The sequence below is a fragment of the Citrus clementina genome, unplaced genomic scaffold (genome assembly GCF_000493195.1).
Source record: "Citrus clementina cultivar Clemenules unplaced genomic scaffold, Citrus_clementina_v1.0 scaffold_5, whole genome shotgun sequence".
Lineage (NCBI taxonomy): Eukaryota > Viridiplantae > Streptophyta > Magnoliopsida > Sapindales > Rutaceae > Citrus > Citrus x clementina.
Genome location: NW_006262201.1, coordinates 30,686,216 through 30,702,395, shown reverse-complemented (window position 1 = coordinate 30,702,395; position 16,180 = coordinate 30,686,216). Strand labels below are relative to the sequence as shown.

Genomic DNA, 16,180 nt, shown 5'->3' with positions numbered 1-16,180 from the left:
TTGAGATTATTTTACAATACATTGCTTCATTAACAGATTGATTATCTAAATTGCAATTGTACATACAGAATACATTGAATCTTCTTCTGTTGAAGGCTTAGTTCCATTCTCTAGAATCTAACCGTCACAACTTCAGAAGAACTAAAATACGGTCGGATAATGGATAGGCGAACATAGGCTGGCTCGTGTGGAAAATACAGGGATGTTTGTCCTAAATTCAGGCAGCTGCTTCCTAAACTTTGTGACGTCTTAATCAATGGACATATTTTGCACTTCATTTCTAATGGATTCAAACAATGCTGTGGATAGATAACGCTCTCTGTGGATGAAATCAGAATTATACATAATTAGAATTGTATATATTAGGATCTATGTTATTTGGCAAGATTTATTTCCTTAAATAGGTTTACTGATTTGTTTCCTTAGAATTAGATTTCTAGCTGTTATAGTTCTGATTTTGTGGGATTTGATTTATTCTCCTGTAATCTATTTAAAGAGGAGTAATTCTCATCAATAAAATACAGAAATTATTCATTCTAATCTGTGAATTTACATGGTATCAGAGCCTAAGGACTAATTGTCTCTTATGGCTGGAAAAGAAGTCGACATCTCATCTGGTGACAATACCGGATCTTCAACATCTAGCCAATCTATGGCTGAGCCTAGTTCCATCCCAATTGCTTCTCTTTCCGGAAGCGATGCATCTCTTCATATTACAGCCCACAAATTAAATGGTAGAAACTACCTACAATGGGCACAGTCAGTCAAGATTGTGATTTGTGGGCGTGGTAAACTGGGCTACATCACTGGTGAACTCCCTGCTCCCAAGACAACTGACCCATTGTACAAGACATGGCTGTCTGAAAATTCTATTGTTCTTGCATGGCTCATCAATTCAATGGAACCACAGATTAGTCGTCGTTATCTCTGGTTCAAGACAGCCAAAGATGTGTGGGATGCAGCTCGACGGATGTACTCTGATCTTGGGAATGCTTCTCAGATTTTTGAGATTCGTTCAAAATTGAAGGAGATGAAACAGGGTTCCAACTCTGTCACCCAATATTTTTCTGATCTCCAAGATCTTTGGCAAGAATTAGATCTGTTTTTTGAAGATGACTCATTTTGTGCTGAGTGCAGTGTCAAGCAAAAGCATAACCTTGAAAAATAAAGAGTATTTGATTTCCTTGCTGGTCTTAATAGAAATCTAGATGAGGTACGGGGCCGAGTGATGGCTCAAAAGCCTTTCCCTTCTACTGACGAAGCCTTCGCAGAAGTACGACGTGAGGAAGCTAGGCGAAAGGTGATGCTCTCGGATGACAAATCTGTACCTCCATCCGCACCAAAAGTATCAGCCTTAATGACTACTAAAACTCACTCAAATGGACAGCAGCATCCTGATCATCGTTCGAACAAGCGACCATGGTGTGATCATTGTAATCGACCTGGACATACTCGGGACAAGTGTTGGGAGATTCATGGGAAACCAGCAAATTGGCAGTCTCGAAAAAAAAATGACGGACGTGCACACCATACCCAATCCAATCAAGACCACTCTGGTGCATCTATTCCGTTCAGCAAGGAACAAATTGACCAACTATGCAAACTTCTCAATTTATCTTCTGTCAATGCCTCTCAGACCCATCCACCCAACTATGCAAACTCCACCAGTGGATCATGTTCTGTTGCCAAATCTGGTAAACTCTACTCTGTCCTAAATTCCCAATCAATGATTCAATCTACAGACCCTTGGATAATTGATTCCGGGGCCTCTGATCATATGACAGGTAGCTCTAATTGTTTTCACTCTTATGTCCCTTGTTCTAAACATATCACTGTTAAAATTGCTGATGGATCTTTTACACTAGTAGTTGGAATTGGTGACATAAAACTATCTCCAAATTTAATCCTCAAATCTGTCTTCCATGTCCCTACCCTAAAATGCAACCTAATCTCTGTTAGCAAAATCACACGTGACAATCATTGCGTTGCTAATTTCTTGTCTTCTTCTTGTCAATTTCAGGACCTATCATCGGGGAAGACGATTGGCAGTGCTAGGATTCATGATGGTCTTTATTACTTTAATGATGATCACCCAAAGAGTCAGCAAATTTTTTTGTCTGGTGTTGCTTCTACATCTGTTTCTAGTACTAATGAAATAATGTTATGGCATCATAGGTTTGGCCATCCTAGTTTTTTATATCTAAAACGTCTATTTCCGTCTTTGTTTGATAATAAAAATACTGTTTCTTTTGAGTGTGAAATTTGCCAATTAGCTAAACATACTCGCATGTCCTTTTCTCCAAAGGTTTACATTCCTTCCACTCCATTCTCTTTGATCCACAGTGACATATGGGGACCTTCAAAAATTACAACTTGCCATGGGAAAAGATGGTTTCTTACATTTATAGACGATCACACACGGGTTACATGGGTTTATCTCCTACATAACAAGTCTGAAGCCAGTCACATATTCAAAGTTTTTCACAAAATGATTCAAACTCAATTTCAAAGCCAAATTCGTGTTCTAAGAACTGACAATGGAAAAGAATATTTCAATTCCATTCTTGGTGATTATTTGTTAGAAAATGGAATTCAACATCAAAGCTCTTGTGTTGATACTCCACAACAAAATGGAGTATCGGAAAGAAAAAATCGTCATTTGTTAGAGGTAGCTCGGGCACTCATGTTTACCATGCATATCCCAAAGTACTTGTGGGGGGATGCTATCCTCACTGCTACCTACCTCATAAATCGTATGCCAAGTCGTCCTATCAATTTTGAAACCCCTTTATCTGTTCTTTCAAAAACCTACCCACATGTCTCTAAGTCTAATACACTTCCATTAAGAATTTTTGGTTGCACAACATTTGTCCATATTCATGACCATAATAGAAGTAAACTTGACCCTCGAGCCATCAAAACTGTTTTCATTGGTTATTCTCCAACCCAAAAAGGATATAGGTGTTACTGTCCAAAACTAAAAAAACATATATTTCTTGTGATGTCACATTCTTTGAAAATACACCATATTTTTCTCCAACTTCGCTTCAGGGGGAGAAATGGGATGAAGCTTGCTGTTCTTGGGATATCCATGACCTGCCCTTACTTGATGTTAAGTTGGATACAGCCGTCTCTATTCCTGAGTCAACTAAAATCAGTCCTCCTGTAATTGATCCAATTTCACCAGTATTGGAAACAAGAGGAGATTCAACACCTTCAATATCTAAACAACCAGAATTGCAAGTCTACTCTAGAAAGAAAAAGTCTCAAGCAAATAAAGAAATCATGAATCCTACTCACAGTCACGAGGATGAACCGATGGTAGAGTCTCATTCACCAAACGAGTCAGGTAAATTCAGTCCTATTCCTGATCTAGATATGCCAATAGCATTAAGAAAAGGTGTTAGATCTTGCACTCATCACCCCATTTCTAAATTCATATCTTACTCAAATCTGTCTCCTTCACTCCATGCTTTCACCTCGAGTTTGTCTAGTGTTTTGATTCCTAGATCCATTGAAGAGGCCCTATCTATTCCCGAGTGGAAAGCTGCTGTTCTTGAAGAAATGCACGCCCTTAGACAGAACAATACATGGAGCCTAGTAGAGTTGCCACAAGAAAAAAATACAGTGGGTTGTAAATGGGTATTCACTGTCAAGTATAAGGCTGATGGTTCAATTGAAAGACACAAAGCGCGTCTAGTGGCCAAGGGCTTTACTCAAACGTACGGGATTGACTACACTGAGACCTTTGCTCCTGTTGCCAAACTCAACACTATCAGAATTCTTCTATCTTTGGCTGTAAACTCTGATTGGCCTCTACATCAACTTGATATAAAAAATGCATTTCTAAATGGTGAGCTTGCAGAGGAAGTTTTTATGTGTCAACCTCCAGGATTTGAAGAAAACCTAGGGAGTCACACTGTTTGTAAACTCAACAAGTCCCTCTATGGTCTGAAGCAGTCTCCACGGGCTTGGTTCGACAGATTCTCCAAAGTTATCAAGGAATTTGGCTATGTCCAAGGACAAGCTGATCACACGTTGTTTGTTAAGCATGCTGAAAATGAAAAAATTACTATTCTTATAGTGTATGTTGATGATATCATTGTCACTGGAAATGATAACAAAGAAGTGGAAAGAGTCAAGCAGATGATGGCAAAGGAATTTGAAGTTAAAGACCTTGGAGCGTTAAGATACTTTCTTGGAATGGAAGTTGCAAGGAGTAAAAAGGGGATCTCTGTCTCTCAAAGAAAATATACTTTAGATTTGTTGGAAGAAACTGGCATGCTGGGATGCAAGCCGAGTAAGACTCCAGTTGAACTTGGCAACAAAGGAAAAATGCTTGAAAGAGGGCTGGTTGATAAAGGACAGTATCAACGCCTAGTTGGAAAGCTTATCTATCTCTCACATACACGACCGGATATTGCCTTTGCAGTGAGTTTAGTAAGTCAACATATGCACGCACCATGTCAAGGTCATTTGAATGCAGTATATAGAATCCTGAGATACTTGAAGCGAACACCCGGAAAAGGCTTGTTTTTTGCAAAGACTAATGATCGAAAGGTGAAAGCATTCACAGATGCTGATTGGACTGGATCAATTAATGATCGTAAATCAACATCTGGTTATTGCACGCTGCTATGGGGAAATTTGGTGACTTGGCGTAGCAAAAAACAGTCAGTGGTTGCTAGAAGTAGTGCAGAAGCCGAGTTTAGAGCTATGGCACATGGAGTGTGTGAGCTTATCTGGATAAGAAGGGTGCTGAAGGAATTAAAGATTGGATTTGAAGAACCTATGCTGCTCTATTGTGATAATAAGTCAGCAATTAGTATAGCTCACAATCCTGTTCATCATGATAGGACTAAACACGTGGAGGTTGATCGACATTTTATTAAAGAAAAGCTTGATGGAAACATTATCAAGCTTGAATATGTGCCTACATCTCACCAACTGGCTGATATCCTCACAAAAGGACTCTCAGAACAGACTCATGACTTTCTTGAAGGCAAGCTTGGTCTCATCAACATCTATAGCCAAGCTTGAGGGGGAGTGTGGATGAAATCAGAATTATACATAATTAGAATTGTATATATTAGGATCTATGTTATTTGGCAAGATTTATTTCCTTAAATAGGTTTACTGATTTGTTTCCTTAGAATTAGATTTCTAGCTGTTATAGTTCTGATTTTGTGGGATTTGATTTATTCTCCTGTAATCTATTTAAAGAGGAGTAATTCTCATCAATAAAATACAGAAATTATTCATTCTAATCTGTGAATTTACACTCTCCAGCACTGGGGAAAATCACCTGCAAAGGAAGCCGTAGAAATGGCATGGTTAATATAGTTTAGTACAAATTACGTAGTTAAAAACAAATTACACTCTGTGGAGTACAGTTTATATATGAAGCAAAGAAAATCTAACTTACAACAATGAGTTTCCCAGCGTTTTCTGGCCTCTTTGCTACTCGTATGGCAGCAGCTGCTGCTGCACCAGAAGATATTCCAACCTGCCAAAAAATTGTCCAACAGTTAGCAACCTAAGGGACAAAATCTGGGACAGAAATTATAGAACGCAAAAGATGGAGCGTAAGAACTAAAAGCAATATTTAAATCACAAACACACCAGCAAACCTTCCTTCAGGGCAAGCAGCTTACTAGTTTCAATAGCTTCCTCACTTGATACCTGAAAAAGGATTTTTAAGGTCAATTATGAGTAAGTTTGTTTAAAATGTGAGAAAAAATGACAGAAATCTAGCACTGGAAAATAAATTTTACATGCCAATCACCCAAGCCAAAGTAACTAACCCACAATTGGATTTTAAGACTTACAAGCCAAAGTAACTAACCCACAATTGGATTTTAAGACTTACAGTTATAACTTCATCAAGCAAGGAAACGTCCAAAAAGGAAGGACAATACCAGCACCAATACCCTGGATCAGATGCTTCCCTATTACATGTTGCAGCATGCAAAGTACGCCAATCAGGAAATGATACTCATCCCAGAAAGGTGTAGAAGAAAATATATGCAGCAACTTACCTAGAAAGTATTCATATGAAGTCTTCAAAACAGAACTTTGAATAAAACAGGAAAAACAAGAATGTTCAATGAACCTTTCATATTCACGAAGAAAATACTGCCGAAAGTTTCTAGTCTTGTCAAATATGATAAGAGTCATAAGACTGCTGGTGTTCCGACGAAATTCTGATACCAATGAAATTCTAAAAATGTGCAATTGCACAACGTGTTGATGCAATCACTCAGCTTTAAACCACACAAAATCTTTGAAATGTGAAATTATGCAATGTGGATACAAAAGAACATAAAGAGCAAAATATGGCATGAAATAAATAAATGATATTATATATACTCAAAGAAAAATAAAAAAATACTAACCAGGTTGTCCACCATTCAAAATTGCACTTTCAGATGGTTCTATACCATATACCTATAAAACAAAGCATTAGAAAGAATAATCGGCACCTTTTGTTTTTCTATCTTTCCCAGTCATGCTTGCACATACTCAAAAAAAAAAAAAAAGCACTCAAGATAACCTTAATATTTGGGTTCTTTTCTTTAAGGAATCTCCCCGCACCAGTTCCTATCCCTGCTATAAAAGCAGCAACCTTCCCTCCTGAGTCCTTCCATATCTCTGGGCCAGTTGTCTAGTAATGAATCTACACATTTGACAATAAACAGATTAATAAACCCTTTAAAATGCAGACCTGTATTGTAATATCAACGAAAAGAGTACCTCCGGATTCGCGGGATTTTCAAATTGTCCAAGAATATAACCATTAGGTGTTCTGTTTAGTATCTCCTCACCCTTTTTAACAAACTCCTCAAAGCCCCCTGCTGGATCTGCAAGATAAACCTCAGCTCCCAAAGCTCTGAGAATTATTCTTCTCTCAATACTATATGTTGATGGCATTATAATGATAAGTTTGTAACCCCTTGATGCTGCAATGAAGGCCAATCCAATGCCGGTGTTTCCACTAGTTATCTCAATGAGGACAGTCTTTAACCATCAACATTCCAACATATCCAGACGGCAAATTTGTTAGTTAACATGTTTATCAATCAGTTTGAGCAGTGTAAACCCAGTTTGAGCAGAAGTCTTGGAAAACACAAGAGACTCTTAAAATTTTAAGAAGCAGGATGGGCTTGGTTGAAGTTATTAATGTTGACTGAAAACAAAAACACTGAGTTCATAGCATAATTTTTATGATTAATCAACTTTAGAATTGGAGAGTTTCCATTGAATACCTTCCCTGGGGTTATTAAGCCCTTATCCTCTGCATCTTTGATCATACTATATGCAATTCTGCATGTCAAAACATTGAAAACCAAATCCATGACTTCCAATATAATATTAGCATCATAAGCCCGCATACGCCAACAAATACAATCAATTAGTAATTAACGAATGAGAAAGTCATTAACCTGTCTTTGACACTAGAGCAAGGTTGCATCATTTCTAGCTTGGCAGCAATATGGGCTACACAGCCATCCACAACATTATTGAGATACACCATCGGTGTATGGCCTATCAACTGAACAAGCCAAAATACAGCCAAACTGTAAGCAAGATCACAGTAACCGAAGACAGAAGGCAAGATCAAAAGCATGAGATCAAAAGCATGAGCTGTGCAAAGAAAATTACTTCCGTAACATCTTTCTTAATTTCACACTTGTCTTCCATGGAGCTACTTCATCAAACACTTTCAAAAATCAAGCAGCCAGCCTAGCACTTGGCAGAACAACAGCAATGTTAATGTCTTTGAACGGAGAATGGAGAAACCAGTTGCCAAAGATCAAGATAGAGCAGAACTCAGTAGCAAAGTCAGTTTCATTTATCATTTGCCTTTCAAGAGTAACACTATTCTTGCTCTTCAAAGATCTCAAGGCAAATTAAATTCTGTCAGGTAGCAGAATACTTTAAAGGAGCTAACCTAATCCCAAGCACCTTATATCTCCAACAGGTAAGGAGCGGATTCACAAAATTTACAATCCCAATTAAGGAATCGATTCCAAAATGTGCTATATTCTTGAGAAACTTGCCAATTGCTGAAAAAACCCATTTGGGAAATATGTCTCATATTTATAACCAAGATTGTAAATTAAGCACAGAACAGAGAAAAACTGTTGTGAGAAACTTGTATGTCTCAAGCAAGAATCAAAATAATGAACTTTTGATTACCCAGTACTGTTTCTGACTAGAATTTAAAGCAGCCTATACTAGAAACACTGAAAAATACAAAACTATATGCATGTCATCCAAAGAATGAACATAATCAGTACTTCAACCTAAAATAGAGTAACATCTGACAATCATGGACTGCAAGAAACAATCTAGAAATCCAGTATTGGTTCATTGGGAAATTCCCAGAGGAGAGAAAGTATATAATTGGACCATTTTGCTTACCTGGTAATGTAACTTTTTCACTGCAATATTGTTATATACAATATATGTAACACACTCGGAAGTAAACAAACATGAAAAATAAAAATATTTTATATATTAGAAAGTGGTCGTTGTCAGGTTAAGCTTTTACAAGATTGTCCTTAGTGGAGAATGGAACCTGAACTTTCCCTTGACTGCGGAAATTAACATTATGACACCATTGAAGGCTCAAAGTTTTTGGGAGGTAAAATCGTCAAACAAAACTTTTTACATGTTACTTCATTATCTAAAGTTAGAGGCTCATTTCTTGTGTGTTTTATTAATTCTTCTCAATTGCAAGTCTAACAACACCTAATTAATATTATTTTAATTGGAGTGTTTGATCAATGTTAGGGTTGTAGGACTTTGAAGAGAGAATTCAATAGGGAAGAGATGAAGAAGTAAGAATTTATAGAGAAAAGAGAAAAATAAATATGTGTTGGAATTAATTTTATTAATATCTACTCAAAAATAAAATGAGAACCACCTATTTATATTAGCTCAACGCAATCTTAATTCTAATTTAATTAGAATCCTAAATTATAAAACTTAATTTTAGGGATGGTAATGGTACCTGCAAACTCACTTGTTATAAATAATTTTACAGGTTGCAGATAAATTTAGTATTACAAATCAAAATCCGTACTAAATGCTGGTGGGTATGGTATTAATTAAATATTCAATGGACACCTGCATAAGTATCCGCCAAACCTACACTTTTTTTCAAATATTTTTTAAAATTTTAATTAAAAATATGTAGACCTAAAAATATATAAAATGTGTAAACGTGCGCGCAGCTACAACGTGTAACCCATAAAGTCCATCTACTTCTTCAGTCGATCTCTCATCTTTAAGTAAACTAAAGGAAACCGATATGTCATCTACCTTCAGTCGTGACCATGAGTCGCACACTACCCTGCTACCTAACTCCCTTCTCAATCCAAATAGCCAGTGCCCAACTCTCTTCTTTACTGACAATAGCACCATACTGTTGCAGCTATTGTAAGGGCTGTTAATTCTGTAGCCGCCGCTATCATTGATTTGGTAGCTATTTGTTGTTGTTGGTGCCTCTACCGGTGATTTTAGAGCTACCGTCGTTGCTGATTATGTAGCCATTGCTGCTGCCTTTGCCATTGTTGTGTTTTTTTTTAATTAATTGAAAGCACTTTTGAATTTTAATGGACTTATGCATTTCATACTTAAATTTGATTTATTGTTGGATTTATGTTGAAATTTTCCTTTTTTTCATTTACATTAATTAAATTTAAAATTAAGTATTTTATGTTTAATTTTACTATTTCAGGTTGTTGTTATAATTTTACACGTTGAACATTTGTAATTCTAAATATGAGAACCTGCAAAAAATTATGTTCGGTGCCATTATTGGTTTGATAATAATCAAAATTCATAGTAGGTGGTCTTTCTTAAAAAAAAAAAAATTAAAACTCACAGTGAATTACAGTTAGGTTTAGTAATTTAAATTTTGTGCTGGTACGAGGTTTAGTATCGCAAACCCATGGCAATTAGTGCCTATTGTCATCCTAGCCCTAATAGAAAAGAAATAAAAATAAACTATTAGGGTGGTAACATTTCCCATGCAAGCCTTCTGGCCAAGATCAATAACCAATTTTTTTCAATTCAAATAGTCGTTAGTGGCTTCCAATCGAAAAAGTGTGCTGACAGAATGAAAACCACTGAGGTATTAGACTGATGATAAATGGAGACATCAGCTGCTAAAGGCAATAGTTGAAGTTGTTTGCAATAATGCTCCGGCTTAAGTTGCTCATCACAATTAAAACAAACCTCTGTAGAATGTCTCTCAGCATGTATAGATGTTGATAAATGTTTGGGTAATGCAGAGGGTATTGGTCCCAATAAAGAAAGGACTGGTGGAGTGGGTGTCGGTTCTAGTCCAGGGTTGCGGAGGGCTAGAATTTAAGAGTGTGAATCCTTGATGAGAACATGAATTGTCTCCTCTCTGGAATGGTCACAATGCTGGCAAATAAAGAGTTTCGTGGAGTCCCTGCATTCTAACATGTGTGGACGAGGAGATGGTTGTGTTGCCTTGCACACAACTGGCCTAATCCTTTAAGAATGTCTTGTGGAAGTGCCTTGAGAGCGTTATTTTGAGCAGCTAAGACTGTAAATTTTTCATCAATTTGATATGGTTGCACTATTTTTTTCTTTAAGTACGGTAAACACAATGATGTCTAAAAAGAATTATCAAGAAAATTCGGGGTTGTGGTGTTGCTGGCTGATAGTTGATGGGTGGAGTCCCTGCATTCTAACATGCCAACTTCATGTGGACTAGGAGATAGTTATGCTGCCATGCACAACTGGCCTTCAAGAATGTCCCATAGAAGTATTTTGAGGGTGTGTTTGGTACACTGTATTGTATTATGCTGTATTGCATTATTTTAATGCTGATATATTGTATTATGTTGTATTGTATTAGCATTGTATTAGAATAATACTGTGCAATGTTTGGCACTACACTGTACTGTATTAATTTTTTTGTAATTAATTTAAATTTTATATTTTATTATATTTATATTTATATTCTTATTAATTTTAAATTAATATTATTCAAATTTAAATATTTATTATTAGTTATATTATATTATAAATTTATTAATAAATTATAATATAAAAATAAAAATATAATATAATATTATTGAATAAAAAATTATATATTTATTAATTTATATTAAATTATAATTTAAAAATAAAAATGTTATTCTGGGCAGCTAAGGCTCTATTTAATATTATTTTTCAAATGTTGTTTTTATGAAATAAAAATGAAAATGTTATTTTCAAATTTATTTTTAAAATTAAAAAATATGTTTGGTACTATTTTTAAAAATAATCTTAAAAATAAAAAAAGTAAAATATGTTCAGTAGGAATATTTTAAAGAATTATTATTGGAATAATTTGCATAAACTTAAAATTAAGTAATGAATAATTATTTTTATTATTTAATCAGTTTGATTATTTTAATTTTAAGAATAAATTAGGCGATCTTATTGATCTCGTTAATTTTTTATTTAAAGAAAAATTATAAACTCTGCATATTTGATTTAATTAAGATATAAAAATATAAATATTATAATGTATATAACAAGAAAAGATTATTGTGAGGGAAATTGATTTTTTGGAAGAAATAATAATAATGATGATGATGATGATGATGATATTATTATTGTTTTGTGAGGTGATGGAAGAAAATTGTTCATTTTGAAATTTAATACTATATTAGAAAATAAGAAAAATAAGAAAAAAATTGTTTTCTTCTTTTGTTAAAAATGTAGAATGAATTTTTCATTTTCAAAAACGAGCTACTGAACACGTATTTAGTGTTTTCTAAATTCAAAAAATAAAAAATGAAATTTGAAAACAATACCAAACACACCCTAACACTGCAAATTTTTTACTAATTTGTGACGGTTGCGCAACTTTTTCTTTACGGTAACGATCATGATGTCTAAAAAAATTATCAAGAAATTCGGTGTTGTGCTGTTGCTGGTCGACGGTTGATGATGGCACTAGTTTAGGTGTGGTTGCTGGAGCTTGTTGAGGCTAATGGTGGGTTCGGTTGATGGCTTATGGCCGTAACTCATAAAAGTCAAAATTAGTTGGTGGAATAAACTTGATTAAAGCAATTAATTGACTTACGAAAAGCTAACAATAAAAATGAAGGGATATGTTCTGATGCCAGATGTTAGGGGAGAGAAGATTTTTTTAGTTGAACAGAAAAAGAAAAATTGGTGGCTTGGAAAAATATGTTCTGATGCCAGATGTTAGGGGAGAGGAGATGAAGAATTCAAAAATTTAGAAGGAAGAGAGAAATTAATATGGGTTGGAATTAATTTTATTACTATTTACTAAGACACATGTTAAGAACCACTTATTTATAATAGTTCAACACAATCTTAATTTTAATAGAATTAGAACCCTAAATTGATAAAAAAAATATAATCGTAATGGGAAAGAAATTAAACTAAACTAAACTGTCATTAGTGATCATAATTGTTTCATTTGGTTTTCAAATTTAGGTGCGTTTAAAGTTTAATTTTCATTGCAGAATTTAAGTTGCTTGCAAATAACAACAAACAACTATCTGTCAAACTTGTCCAAACCTTGCTAGCAAAGGGAAGCAAATTTGAGATTATTTTACAATGCATTGCTTTCTTAGCAGATTGGTTGTCTAAATTGCAATTTTACATACAAAATTTATTGAATCTTCTTGTGCTGAAGGCTTAGTTCCATTCTCTAGAACCTAGCCGTCACAGCATCAGAAGAACTAAAATACAGTCGATAAAGAGTAAGTAAATATAGGCTGGCACATACGGAAAATGCAGGGATGTTTGTCCCAAATTCAGGCAGCTGCTTACTAAACTTGGTGACGTCTTAATCAATGGGCATATTTTCCACTTCGTGTCTAATGGATTCGAACAATGCTGTGGATAGATAACGCTCTCCAGCACTGGGGAAAATCACCTGCACAGGAAGCCGAAGAAATGGCACGGTTAGTATAGTTTAGTACAAATTACAAAATTGTAAACTGTTTACACTAAGTACAGTTTATATATTTAGCAAAGAAAATCAAACTTACAACAATGAGTTTCCCTGCATTTTCAGGCCTCTTTGCTACTCGTATAGCAGCTGCCGCTGCTGCACCAGAAGATATTCCAACCTGCCAACGAATTGACTGACGGCTAGCAATCAAAGGGACAAAATCTGGAATAGAAATTATAGAATGGAAAAGATGGAGCATAAGAACTAAAAGCAATATTTAAAACATAAACGCACCAGCAAACCTTCCTTCAGGGCAAGCAGCTTACTAGTTTCAATAGCTTCCTCACTTGATACCTGAAAAGTATTTTTACAGTCAATTATGAGTAAGTTTATTTAAAATGCGAGAACAAATGACAGAAATCTAGCACTGCAAAATAAATTTTACGTGCCAATCACCCAATCTGAAGTAACTAACCCAAAATTGGATTTTAATACTCACTGTAATAACTTCATCGAGCATGGCAACGTCCAAAACAGGAGGGATGACACCAGCACCAATACCCTGGATCAGATGCTTCCCTATAACATGTTGCAGCATGCGATGTACACCAATCAGGAAATGATACTAATCTCAGAAATGTGTAGAAGAAAATATATGCAGCAGCTCAGGTGAAAGTATTCATATGAAGTCTTCAAAACAGAACTTGGAATAAAACAGGAAAAACAAGAATATTCAATGAACCTTTCGTATTCACAAAGAAAATACTGCCCAAAAGTTTCTAATCTTGTCAAATATGATAAGAGTCATAAGGCTGCTGGTGTTCTGACAAAATTCTGACACCAATGAGATTCTAAAAATGTGCTATCGCCCAATGTGCTGATGCAAGCACTCAGCTTTAAACCACATAAAATCTTTCAAATGTAAAATTATGCAATGTGGATACGAAAGAAAATAAACAACAAAATATGGCATGAAACAAATAAATGATATTATATATCTTAAAGAAAAGAAAAAGAGTAACTAACCAGGTTGTCCTCCATTCAAGACTGCACTTTCAGATGGTTCTATACCATATACCTAGAAAAGAAAGCATTAGAATGAATAATCAGAACCTCTTTTTCTATCTTTCCCAGTCATGCTTGCACATACTCAAACAATACCCTCAAGGTAACCTTAATATTTGGGTTCTTTTCTTTAAGGAATCTCCCCGCACCAGTTACAGTACCACCGGTTCCTATCCCTGCTATAAAAGCATCAACCTTCCCTCCTGAGTCGTTCCATATCTCTGGGCCAGTTGTCTCGTAATGAATCTACACATTTGACAATAAACAGATTAATAAACCCTTTAAAATGCAGACCTATGTTGTAATATCAACGAAAAGTGTACCTCCGGATTCGCGGGATTTTCAAATTGTCCAAGAATATAACCATTAGGTGTTCTGTTTAGTATCTCCTCACCCTTTTTAACAAACCCCTCAAAGCCCACTGCTGGATCTGCAAGATAAACCTCAGCTCCCAAAGCTCTGAGAATTATTCTTCTCTCAATACTGTATGTTGATGGCATTATAATGATAAGTTTGTAACCCCTTGATGCTGCAATGAAGGCCAATCCAATGCCGGTGTTTCCACTAGTTAGCTCAATGAGGACAGTCTTTAACCATCAACATTCCAACATATCCAGACGGCAAATTTGTTAGTTAACAGAAGTCTTGGAAAACACAAGAGACTCTTAAAATTTTAAGAAGCAGGATGGGCTTGGTTGAAGTTATTAATGTTGACTGAAAACAAAAAAACTGAGTTCATAGCATAATTTTTATGATTAATCAACTTTAGAATTGGAGAATTTCCATCGAATACCTTCCCTGGGGTTATTAAGCCCTTATCCTCTGCATCTTTGATCATACTATATGCAATTCTGCATGTGAAAACATTGAAAACCAAATCTATGACTTCCAATAGAATATTAGCATCATATGCCCACATTTGCCAACAAATACAACCAATTAGCGATTAACAAATGAGAATGTCGTTAACCTGTCTTTGACGCTAGAGCAAGGTTGCATCATTTCTAGCTTGGCAGCAATACGGGCGACACAACCATCCACAACATTATTGAGATACACCATTGGTGTATGGCCTATTAACTGAACGAGCAAAATACAGCCAAATCGTAAGCAAGATCACCGTAATCACAGACAAAAGGCGAGATCAAAAGCATGAGTTATGTGAAGAAAATTACTTCCGTAACGTCTTTCTTAATTTCACACTTGTCCTCCATGGAGCTACTTCACCAAAAACTTTCAAAAAATCAAGCAGCCAGCCTAGCACTTGGCAGTTTGAATGGAGATACCAGTTCCTAAAGATCAAGATAGAGCAGAACTCAGTTGCAAATACAGTTTCATTCACCATTTTCCTTTCAAGAGTACCACTATTCTTGCTCTTTAAAGGTCTCAAGGCAAATTAAATTTTGTCAAGTAGCCCAATACCTCAAAGGAGCTAACCGAATTCCAAGCACCTTATACCTCAAAATGGGTATTTAATATCGATAACCAAGATTATAAATTGAGCACCGAACAGAGAAAATATATTGTGAGAAACTTGTATGTCCCAAGCAAGAATCAAAATGCAGAACCATACCTTAAAACTTCTAATTACAAGAATTTAAAGCAGCCTATACTAGAAACACTAAAAAAAAAACAAAACAAAACAATATGAACCTAAAATAAAGTAAAATTTGAGAGTCATGGACTGCAAGAAACAACCTAGAAATCCAGTTTTGGTTCATAGGGAAATTCCCAGAGGAGAGGAAATATATAATCAGACCAATTTACGCACCTGGTGTAACCTTTTCTCTGCAACACGTTATGCATCAGACATTGAAGATAAACATATACGTATATATATCACACACCCGGAAGGAAACAAACATGAAAAGCAAAAATTTCAAATATTAGAAAGTGTTTGTCGTCTGATGAGGCTTTTACAAGATTGTCCTCGGTGTCGAATGGAACCTGAACTTCCTCTTGACTGCAGAAGTTAACAACGTGACACACGGTGAAGGCTCAAAAGTTTAAGACTGTCTAACAAAACTTGTTGCGTGTCGCTTCATTATCTAATCTAAAGTCAGCCGAGACTCATTTGTTGCGTGTTTTATTTCATTCTTCTGAATTGCAAGTGTGAGTGACAACACCTTATTAACATTTTTTTTTAAAAAAAAAAAA

General features: G+C 35.4%; 2 protein-coding genes and 1 pseudogene across 6 annotated transcripts; 1 reads left to right on the top strand and 2 right to left on the bottom strand.

The window, feature by feature from the left end:
- Positions 1–20: 20 nt before the first annotated feature.
- Positions 21–8,686, bottom strand: LOC18040965 (annotated as a pseudogene).
- LOC112097755 lies at positions 1,222–2,099 on the top strand. 2 transcript variants are annotated; one of them, XM_024183219.1, is made up of 2 exons: positions 1,222–1,784; positions 2,021–2,099. In XM_024183219.1, the coding sequence occupies exons 1-2, from the start codon at positions 1,229–1,231 to the stop codon at positions 2,053–2,055; spliced, it is 591 nt and encodes a 196-aa protein (XP_024038987.1). In that variant the 5' UTR covers positions 1,222–1,228; the 3' UTR covers positions 2,056–2,099. The 2 variants fall into 2 exon arrangements, with proteins under 2 accessions (XP_024038987.1, XP_024038988.1); XM_024183220.1 differs by having other exon boundaries at positions 1,222–1,694; positions 2,021–2,094.
- Positions 8,687–12,494: 3,808 nt separating the features above from the next.
- On the bottom strand, positions 12,495–16,094 carry LOC18040418 (bifunctional L-3-cyanoalanine synthase/cysteine synthase D2). 4 transcript variants are annotated; one of them, XM_024183218.1, is made up of 11 exons: positions 15,944–16,094; positions 15,199–15,315; positions 14,994–15,103; positions 14,817–14,874; positions 14,347–14,610; positions 14,132–14,269; positions 13,985–14,036; positions 13,458–13,537; positions 13,253–13,312; positions 13,056–13,151; positions 12,495–12,940 (listed from the first exon to the last, which is right to left on the bottom strand). In XM_024183218.1, the coding sequence occupies exons 2-11, from the start codon at positions 15,235–15,237 to the stop codon at positions 12,851–12,853; spliced, it is 987 nt and encodes a 328-aa protein (XP_024038986.1). In that variant the 5' UTR covers positions 15,238–15,315; positions 15,944–16,094; the 3' UTR covers positions 12,495–12,850. The 4 variants fall into 4 exon arrangements, with proteins under 4 accessions (XP_024038986.1, XP_024038984.1, XP_006433065.1 ...); XM_024183216.1 differs by lacking the exon at positions 15,944–16,094 and adding an exon at positions 15,795–15,929; XM_006433002.2 differs by lacking the exon at positions 15,944–16,094 and adding an exon at positions 15,795–15,929 and having other exon boundaries at positions 13,056–13,136.
- Between the last annotated feature and the right edge of the window lie 86 nt (positions 16,095–16,180).

Bases quoted from the DNA above. Each gene is read 5' to 3' on its own strand.
- LOC18040418 (XM_024183218.1), bottom strand. From the start codon at position 15,237: ATGGAGGACAAGTGTGAAATTAAGAAAGACGTTACGGAA. The intron at 14,037-14,131 runs GTTACCTTGAGG...TTTCTTTTCTAG, and splicing joins AAAAGAACCCAAATATTAAG to GTATATGGTATAGAACCATC. The intron at 13,152-13,252 runs GTGCGTTTATGT...GCTAGCCGTCAG, and splicing joins CCCTGAAGGAAGGTTTGCTG to TCAATTCGTTGGCAGGTTGG.
- LOC112097755 (XM_024183219.1), top strand. From the start codon at position 1,229: ATGGCTCAAAAGCCTTTCCCTTCTACTGACGAAGCCTTCGCAGAAGTA. The intron at 1,785-2,020 runs GTAGCTCTAATT...TGTCAATTTCAG, and splicing joins GGCCTCTGATCATATGACAG to GACCTATCATCGGGGAAGAC.